Genomic DNA, 10,034 nt, shown 5'->3' with positions numbered 1-10,034 from the left:
GAGATCATGCACCAATCAGGGAGGGCTCCTGAAAGCAAATTTCTCTGAGCCAGGCCCCATGCTTTCCTTCCTCAGTCTATTTCTGCTGTCCCATGCTGCCACTGCTGGTACTAATACGATACTAATAACCACTCCTTCCCTCGTGTCCTCTGAGACTGTCTTGCTTTCCTCTTTGAAGTCATTTAAGGCGGGGCAGATAGGAAAGCATATTTAATCTCCAGAATCACTGGTGTGTAGACCTCAGGATCATTTGCAGAACAAATGAATGGAGTAAGGACCACTCTCTGCCTGCTGAGTGATTGCTGAGTCCCTTCTCTGTGTCTACCCTAAAACCCCTACCCTGTTCAGTTCTGCTGTCCGTCTCTCTCACTCCCCTTAGAAGGAAGCTTAGGTGCCTCAGCCTAGAACTCGGGGCACTGTTAAGACTCTGGTGTGCAGATCCATGATGTCACTCGGACTTCAGCATCCTAGAGTCATTTGTCCTTGTCTTCCACCTCCGGCCCCAGGCCCATCTTGCAGTTTTGCTTCCTGGGTTTTCGCCCAAGTTGCCTCCATCTCCATCAGCACACACCAGACTGGTCCTTTAAGTCCAGACATCACATGCTCTAGGACTTTCCATTTCTCTTGCATGTATTTGGCAGTTGTGTTCTCAGGTGACCACTGTGACCCTGAGACAGCACTCACTGCCCTGCCTGGGTTGCATGATTTTGACACTGAAAGCAGAGCAGTGATCTGTCACCCCAGATCCCAACTCACAGAGCACAGAATGCTAGTAGGTTGTTAAGAGTTAGTGGGTGAGTGGCTGAATGAATGAAAAATGGCCCCAACTCCCTGAGCCTCCTGAACACCAGATGCCATACCCAAGATCCAGCGTTTCTGTAAGGGTATTTTGCCTCCAACAAGGGACTTCTGCCTCTTAACTCTTACCTCAGAGTCCCTGTCTTTATGCTCCATTCCCGCTTAAAGCCAATTCATGGCCTTTTTTGCTGACCTTATAAGTCCTCACTTAAGTCTTGAACCAGTTTGTCTCCAGGCTCTTTGCCTAACCAAACCAGACACTTCACAGCCTGGAAGTGTCTCCCTGTCTCTAGGACCTTGATATAATAAATTTTCTGCCTCACCCAAGGTCTGACTGGCTAGTACCATTTTTTTTGTCCGGGGACAAAAACCTGAGTTAATTACCCCCCTCCCCCGCAAAAACCCCCAAAGTTAATTACCCCTTCTTGGAAATGCTCCCTACCCCACAACGTGTACATTTTTTTAAAATGCAAGAGTCCCATAGTTCAGGTTGGCCTCAATATACAAATATACAGCCCAGGGTGACCTTGAACTCCTGACCATCCGTTCACCTTCCAAATGCTGGCATTACAGGTGTTTACCACAATGCCTAGTGTATGCAATGCTGGCAATGGAACCCAGGGCTTGTGTTAGGCAAGCACTCTATAAACTGAGCTACACCTCCAGAGGGCCTCTACATTTCTAAGTGTCATTTACTGGGTATTACGTGTTTTTTTTTTGTTTGTTTGTTTGTTTTTTTGTTTTGTGATTAATGGTTGTCTCAAGAACAAGATTTGAACTCTCTGAAGATGCCTGGGACCCTATTTTCTTCAGTGGTTATTGCGCGCACACACATAAAATTTCCAGGAATGAATGAACGGATGCGCCTTGCGTTTATGTCCCCTCCTCCCTAGCACCACCTTCTGTACCATCACCTGGTACACAGTAGGTGCTTAATAAGCCCTTGTCGAAAGATGAAAAAGTGAACTAAATGTCAGCGCGTCCCTCCCTTGGCCTTTGCCTTCTGCTGGTCTGTCTCTTTATACAGAACATGTGTATATATAGTTGTAGATGTAACTCTATATTCATGTATTATGTGCCCCTCTCCAGGAGTTGGGCTGGGCTGGGCTGGGCTGGGCTGGGCTAGGAGTCCCTCCCTCCCCTCCCCCCGCCCCGCCCCCACATGCACACAGCAAAACATTTAAAAAGAAAACATCTCGAAACTGCAAAAAACACCACGGGCCCTCCCTCCCTCCCCTGAAATCTTCCCAACACAAAAATAAAACACAGCGCTCCCACGCTGGAACCCCTTTTCCCGTCCCGTCCCCCTCCCCAAGGGTCCCTGCTTCGGAGCGTGTCGGGGTTCCCCACGCCCCCGGGGGCGGGTGGAGGGTGCGGAGAGGGGCTAGAAGGCCCAGCGGTGTCCAGCGCGCTCGCGGGGATAGACCAGGGGGGCAACCTGATCCGGCGGCCTCGTTGCACGCGCGCCCGCGCACGCGCCCCGGACACGCCCCCCTGCTCCCCGCGAGGGCGCGAGCCCCTACACGGGCGTGGTTTTCCTGTTGAGCGTGTTGGTGTTGGACGCCGCGGCCTCTTTGGACAGGGTCCCGGGCGCGGGCGCTGCAGGAGCGGGCGGCGCGGGCGCGGGCGCAGCGGGCGGTCCGGTGACTGTGACCGTGACGCCGGACGCCGCCTCCTTGGGGAAGGCGTTGTGCAGCGTGAGGAAGCCCGCCGAGCTCCCGCGGTCCCGCTCCGAGCCCGCCCCGCCGCCCCCGGCCGCCCCGGCCGCCCCGCCGTAGGCACCCACGCCGGCACCGCCGCCTCCGCCCCCGGCGCTCGCCAGCCCCGCAGCCACGCTGCCCTTGGACGGGTCGCGGCTGAGTGTGTACATGGAGATGTCCGTGGAGGCGAAGCCCGGGCCCCCAGGGCCGCCGGGAGACGCGTCCCGCGATGGCGACGCCTCGCTGGAGCCTCGGGAGCTGGAGCGGGAGCGGCGGCGGTAGCGGAAGCGGTAACTGGGCAGACGGAGGATGGCCGAGGGGCCGCTCCCGCCACTGCCGCCCGCGCCGCCGCCGGCCTTGAGCAGGTCCGAGCGTGATTGGCAGTGTGCCTCGCGGCTGCGCTCGATGTAGATGTTGACGGCCAGCACGCCGATCACCTCAGCCAAGATGAAGGACAGCCCGCCGAAGTAGAAGGACCAGCCGTACGAATAGTGGTTTTTCTTCTCCTCGTCCCTCTTGGGGCCTGGCTCGCCCGCGTTGGCCGATATGTACACAATCACCCCGATGATGTTGCTCAAGCCTGGATGGAGACGGTCATGTGGGAGCCTCAAGGCCGCCAGGGCCCCAGGACTTCTGATTGTCTCAAAACCCCAAGACTCTAAGCCAGGTACCCCACTGGCTACACTCCACCCCAGGAGTCTAAACCCCGAGACCCACTGGACTAAAAACTACTCAAAGTGTATAAGCCTTGATCCCACGGGGTTAAACTCCACCTCAAGAGTTGTTTTTTTTGTTGTTGTTGTTGTTGTTTTTTTGAGTCTAAGTACTCTACTAGTCTAAGAGGCTAAGAGCTATCTTTACTGGACTAAATTCCACCCAGGAGTCTTAAATCCTTTATCCATTAATCTAACTCCATCCCTATTTCTCCAGGGCTAAATTCTACTCCAGCAATCTGAGTCCGTCATTTGTTTGAACTTCGCCCCTACGAAGTTTAAGTACCCAATGAGCCAATGAGCTAACTCTGCCTCAGGAATCTAGGCCCTGCCTCCAAGAGTCAAAACTCTTCCAGAGAAGTCCAAGGTCTGTTCCCATCAGCCTAAGCCATCTTCAGAAATCTAAGCCCCTCCTTCGTTGGTCTGGCCTCTGCCTTCTGTGTTAGCCCCATTCCCCAGTTAACGTCGGCCCTACTATTACCTGGCCATGTCCCCTCTCTGCTCAGTTCCAGAAGCCTCTCCTATATGGATCTAAATTGCACCTGTATGTGGTCAAGCCTTGACCCTAAGAAGACTCAGATCTTACCTTCTGAGGAGATTTCTGGCAATGACTGACAATGGCTCATTTCTATCCTAATTATCATAATTCTTTTCCACCGCCTAGGTATCAGCCCCAGGTAGTCGAGGTTCTGCTTCTTCTGTCTAGCCTCCACTGGCCTAAACTCTGCTCCAGCACTAGGCTCAACCTTGACTGGTCTTAAACCTACCCTTCCTGAGACAGTCGTGAGACTCGGTTTCCAGCTCCTTTCCAAAGTATAAACCTGAATCTTCCTCAGGTTCCTCCTTCTTCTCCTTTTGATGCTAATGATATAATTCCACTTTAAATCTCTAGGCTCTGTCCATTGCTGACCTGACTCTCTGCACTATAGAGTCCTTGCTTAGATATGTAGCCTAATTCACTCTGGCTAGCCTCAAGTTCACCCTTCTTAGAATAGATCATCCTTGTAGCCAGGTTGCCAGGCCCAACCTCCAGTTTTTTAAACCCTAGACTTGCAGGTATAGGCTAGACTTCCACCCTGCCACATACCTCTCCCAGACCTAGATACAACCCCTCCCTGTGCAGATCTAGACCACCCCTCTCTATAACACACACCCTGCCATTTAAATGTGTTAAAACTCCCTTCTAGGAGTCTAAGCCCCATTTTCATTAATCTAATCTTCACAGGGGTGAGGGAGTCAAAATCCCATGCCCATTCGTCAAACCATCCTGTAGAATCTAAGCAAGCTCAGTTTCCACTGGCCTAAACTACATCCCTTGTGTAGAAGGGAGACTCTTCTGCATTCTACCTCGCTTTCTAGCCCCAATCTTACCATTAGTGAGTGGGTCTCAGCTCTGCTCCTAAAGATTTATTATCCTGGGTGTCCCTTACCCTAGACCCAGTTCTTTTGGTTGGGGAGGGGGCTTTATTTTGAGATTTCCCACAATGCCTAGGCTGTCTTCAAGCTCTCTGTGTAGCCAACGCTGATGCTTAGATTTCTGGTCCTCCTGGATTACAGGCAGGCACCACCACATCAGGCTTATGCTTGGCTGAGGATGGCACCCAGGGCTTTGTGCACTCTGTCACATTCACAACCCAAGGCCTTTAACTCTTGAGGTAACCGATTCTACATTCTGGCCTAGGTCTAGCTTCTTGCATTACCTCTCTCCTTTTGAATTTTCCAGAAAATGGCCTTCCTTCTCAAATTAGGCAAAGCCTCGTCTTTCCCACTCATAACCTTCAGTTTCCTTTCCCTGGACCTAGAGCAGTAGCTCTCAACCTTCCTAATGCTGAGACCCTTTAAGACAGTTGTTGTGACCTCCAACCATAAAATTATTTTCATTGCTACTTCATAACTGTAATTATTCTACCTTTATGAATCGTAAATATCTGATATGCAGGATATCTGATATGAGACCCCTGTGAAAGAGCCATTCAGTGCCCCCCAAGGGTATTGAGAGCCTCTAGTTTAGACAGTTTTTTAAGACTAGCCCCTTTTAGGATCTACCCAGGTCTTCCTAAAGCTAGTCCCATCTCCCTGTCCTTAGACTCCAAGCGTCTCAGGTCCCCTCCCCCTTCCCAGATGCCTTCCGTTAGTTCTCTAAAACAGCTAGGGAAACTCCCCTTCTTGCCTCCCACTTTACTCACAGTCTGAGCAGGCTAAAACACACACACACACACAAAAAAAAAAAAAAACCTAAATCTACCTTACACAGGCAGAGGTGGCACAGCCTGGGAGGAGCCTAGGAAAGCTCCAGTCCCTGGGGCGCTTGGGGCAGGCTAGCTTTGCAGTCGCATGTGCCCATGCACCCCTAGACGCACACGTGCGTTCGTGGGTGGGCCCCGCCGCCCCTTCCCTCTGCCTCTCACCTGCTGCCACGAACAGGATCCCTGCGCCCAGGATGATGTTCCTTTTGGACTTGTAGACGCGGGAGGCAGCTACGCACACGCCCCCGAGCAGCAGCAGGATGGCGCTCAGGATAGGAAAGATGCTGGAGGCCCGGACTACTCCTAGGGGAAAAGAAAGAAAAGAGAGGGGACGAGAGGAAAGCGCGAGGGCGATCAGGCGGGCCGCTGCGCCCCGGGCCCACTGCGCCTCCTGCCTGCTTCCCTCTCCGCTTAGCTAAATTTAGTTCGCTAATTCTGCCACTCTGGTTCTTTTTTGTCTCATTTTCCCCTCCTTTTAAAAAAGTTTCTTTGATTTTCTTTCCCATCTCCTCTCCGTTCTTTCTGCATCTTTATCACGTTTCTCTCTCCCACTCCTTTTCTCTGTCTTCGTCCTCTCCTGCCTATATCTCCATTTTCATCCCTGTCTCCTTCTCTGCGTGTTCATCCTCTTCTCCCCCCCCCTCCGCTCTTTTTATCTTTATCCCTCTCTCTCCCTTTCCACTCGTTCTTATCTACCCTTTCCTGAAACCCTCGACAATCAGATTCTGCGATTTCTGAGCCCGGTTAAAGCAACCAATCATCATTAAGGCTTTGCCACGTTCTCGGGACAACAGTCCAATCACACAACAGACTTCCCCGGGGAAGTATCAGTCGGGGCTGCAGATTGCCGGACCACCACAACAACAACCAATCTACAACCCTTTACTATACAAAGTTGTCAGGCTATAGACATCTAACCGACTAATCCACCACCCTATGCCCCTCTGGGCCGGGGATGGTGAGCATTTGGACCTGGATTGGCTGGGAAACTAATCTAGACTTGAGATTCAAGCTCCGCCCAGTCCCTTCCTCCGCCCCTCTCCTTCCACATATCCGCAGCACCCTTCGTCATCCCACCCGGATCCTTGACCCTCCACGTACGGAGCAGGTACTCCGCGCTGTCGTGGTCGTAGTCCGTGTCCTCCGGGAAGTGGTTGATCTTCACGCAGACACCTCTTTTCAACCCTGGAGAGGGGATGGGGCGGTGGGAGGGGGGGCGGTCTTCAGAGTTAGGGGAGGGGCGACCCTCAGTGTTCCGAGAAGACCCTCCCCTACTCAAATGCATGCTCCCAGATTTTCTATCCTTGATCCCAGATCCCTATCCTTGTCCTCGCTCTCTCAGGGCTTATTGAGAGGTAGGAATCCGGGGGCTGGAGAGATGGCTCAAGAGTTTAAAAGCACCGACTCCTCTTCCAGAGTCCCTGAGTTCAATTTCCAGCAACCATATGGTGGCTCGCAACCATCTGATCCCCTCTTCTGGTGTGTCTGAACACAGAGCTACAGTGTCCTTATTATATGCATTAAATAAATAAATAAAATAAATAAATAAATAAATCTTAAAAGAGAGAGAGAGAGAACTAGAAATCCTAGTCCCCAACTGGTGTCAGGTCAAACTTTGCACCCCTTCAGATCTGTTTCCCACCTATATAAAGAATATTTGGGGGAGGTGGAAAAAGGAAAGGGTACAAGCCCGTAATCCAGCACTATGCCAGGGGTAGAGGAAGGAGGATGGGAAGTTCAAGGTCACTGGGCCACAGAGTTTTGAGGCCAGACTGGGATATTGGGATATTTGAGATAGGAGCAAAAATAGAAGAAAAGGGGAGAGGGAACGAAGAAAATACCGCTCAATTTATGTGGCTTCCCATTTCCCCTGCAAGTAAGTCAGTGCTAGCCCCTGCCATGTCGAGGCACCCTAAGCTTGTTTAAAAGGGTGAAAATGCGTGGAAAAACCAGGGACTCCGAAAACACAGCACTTCCTGAGAACCCAAAGATCATCTTGAAGCTTTACCCTTCCTCTGTCTGAACCTGTCTATCTCATCTGTGGGAACAGATTCTGTTTTATTTGCTTGTGGCACACAGCTGGAAGAAAACAAATTGCATAAATACGTTTATTCTCAACTCCAAGCTACCTTCAACCTGTGGGTCTTTGCAGATGTAATAGTTATTCTGCAGAGACAGCTCAAGGGTGCGCGCGTGCGCGCGCGCACACACACACACACACACACACACACAAGTTGAACCAGTTCCTCTTTCTAGGGCTACGAGTTCTCTGAGTTGCCCCTTGCAGTACATGCATCAGGTAAACTTTTGGATAATTTTCTGCAAGCTGCCAGTTCCTGAAGGGGGAGGGGGCTAAGGTCTGACTTCTTGTATCCTGACCATTGCATGGTACAGAGCCTGGCTCCCAGGATGCCTCCAGGAAGGGATGGATGGATGGATGGATGGATGGATGGATGGATGGATGGATGGATGGAATAATGAACGACTATAAAGATAGCAGAAAGGAATTGGAACAAGTCAGGCAAAGGAACACAGGGGAAGAAATGAGGATAGAGGAAAGAACCGGAGAGAATGAGTCTGAGGCGGTGAGTAGGCTGTGAAGACCCACATGTTTAAATGCTTCCTGTGCTGATGAACACACTTGATAAGCAGTGAGAAAGAACCTTAGGGGCTTGAGAGGTGGCTCAGTGGGTAAAACCACTTGCTCTACAAGCACGAGGACCTGAGTTCAAATCGCAGCACCCACTTACAGAAAACAAAAGCCAGACACTATCGTATATGCCTATTACTCCAGTGCTGGAGGCAAGAGATCAGACACAGGAGGCTCCTAGGGATTAGGTGCCTGCCAGTTTAACCTCAGGTTTCAGTGAGGGATCCTGTCTTAAAGAAGTAAGGCAAGTAAGGCCTGAGAGTGGATACATCAGAACATCCTCTTCTGCCTTCTGCACTGCATGCATGTGCATACACACACATACACACACACTACACATACATGTATATACCACATACACACAAAACAAGTAAGGAGATGGTAAGGTGGTTCAGTGGGCAAAGGTGCTTCCTGCCAAGCCTGACAACCTGACTTTGATCCCTGGGACTCACATCATAGATGGTATCAGGTACAGACGAGATGTTTGATGCTGAGGATCTCACTTTGGAGCTGGAGAGGTGGTGCACTGGTTGCTCTTGCAGAGGGCCCAGACTGAGTTCCTAAGACTCAACGTGCCATCTAACTACTGCCTCTTACTTTGGTCCCAGGGGATCCAATGCTCTTTTGTGGTTTCTGTGGGCACTGGGTATGCACATAGTGTACATACATATATCGAGGCAGGATATACATACACAGAAAATAATTTTTTAAAAATTCTACTGTTTTCTGTCAGGCTATACCATCCTTATTCTGTGACCTTGTTAACATATATACTAATTGCATCTGTGCTTTCACATATTAAAAAAAAAAATCCAAAAAAATAGGATCTAACTCATGTTGATGTGAAAACAGGATCCAGATATAGAGATTTAACACACTTTGCCTGGAACATAATCGAATGTTCTGTTATCTATTATAACCTGTGTTGGTCAGTTTTGTGTTAATTTGGCACAAGCTAGAGTAATTTTGAAAGAGAAAAACCTTAACTGAGAAAAATGCTCCCACCAGATTTGCTTGTGGGAAAGCCTGTGGTGTATTTTCTTGACTGGTGATTGGTACGAGAGGGCCCAGATCACTGTTGGTGGTACAACCTCTAGGCTGCTGTAAGAAATCAGGCTGAGTGAGTCATGAGGAGCAAGCCATAGGCAGTGTTCCTCCGTGGTCTCTGCTTCATTTTCTGACTCCTGGTTCCTGCCATGAGTTCCTGACCTGACTTCCCTGGATGATAGACTACAAACTATAAGATGAAATAAACTTTTTTCTCCCCAAGTTGCTCTTGGTCACGGTGCTTTATGACAACAACGGAAGCCCCAGACAGCATCCATTGTGCAGATGTGGAAAATAAGGCACAGAAAAGTTCAGCAATTTAGTACTGATAGATGAAGGATGCAAGAAGCAGAACTCACACCAAAGGGTTCAAGCACACACCACTGGACTGCCAGCATCTGGGATGTTCATCAATGCATTTCTAGCATCCCAAACATGGCCTCACCCATAGTAAATGCTTAATACATACTTGTAGTGAGAGCTGGGTGTGTAGCCCTATTGGTAGAGTGTTTGCCTGACATGCAGAAAGCCAGAGTTTCTATCCCCAATACCACATAAACAGGACAGGGTGGTGCACCGGGAGATAGAGGCAGGAAATTCAGAAGTTCACAGCTATCCTTGGTTACATAGCAAGTTAGGGATTGGCCTGGGTTACAAGACAGGAAAAGAAAGGGGGAGTAGAGCTTGTAATGAAAGAATGAATGAACAGGCTAAGATGCAAATAAAAAGATTTTGGGGGGCCAGTAGGTGGGCTTGGGGGATAAAGGAGCTTGCTACCAAGCCTGAAGATCTGAGTTCCATCCCCAAGCCCACCTACTTCACAGAGTTATCCTCTAACCTCCACATGTTCACTATAAGGAAAACCCTACTTCACAGAGTT

General features: G+C 50.1%; 1 protein-coding gene across 1 annotated transcript in view; it reads right to left on the bottom strand.

The window, feature by feature from the left end:
• Window positions 1–202: 202 nt before the first annotated feature.
• Cacng8 (calcium voltage-gated channel auxiliary subunit gamma 8) overlaps window positions 203–10,034 on the bottom strand; it is a 27,523-nt gene continuing 17,691 nt past the window's right edge. Inside the window, exons 4-6 of the mRNA XM_031390905.1 lie at window positions 6,559–6,642; window positions 5,620–5,760; window positions 203–3,078 (exon numbers count right to left, since the gene is read on the bottom strand). Of these exons, the coding sequence (XP_031246765.1) occupies window positions 2,318–3,078; window positions 5,620–5,760; window positions 6,559–6,642 (986 nt within the window). The 3' untranslated portion in view covers window positions 203–2,317. The remainder of the gene's footprint in view (window positions 3,079–5,619; window positions 5,761–6,558; window positions 6,643–10,034) is intronic.

The sequence above is a fragment of the Mastomys coucha genome, unplaced genomic scaffold (genome assembly GCF_008632895.1).
Source record: "Mastomys coucha isolate ucsf_1 unplaced genomic scaffold, UCSF_Mcou_1 pScaffold21, whole genome shotgun sequence".
Classification (NCBI taxonomy): Eukaryota; Metazoa; Chordata; class Mammalia; order Rodentia; family Muridae; genus Mastomys; species Mastomys coucha.
The sequence above is the reverse complement of the archived record's forward strand: the minus strand, read 5'-3'. Positions and strand labels throughout refer to the sequence as shown.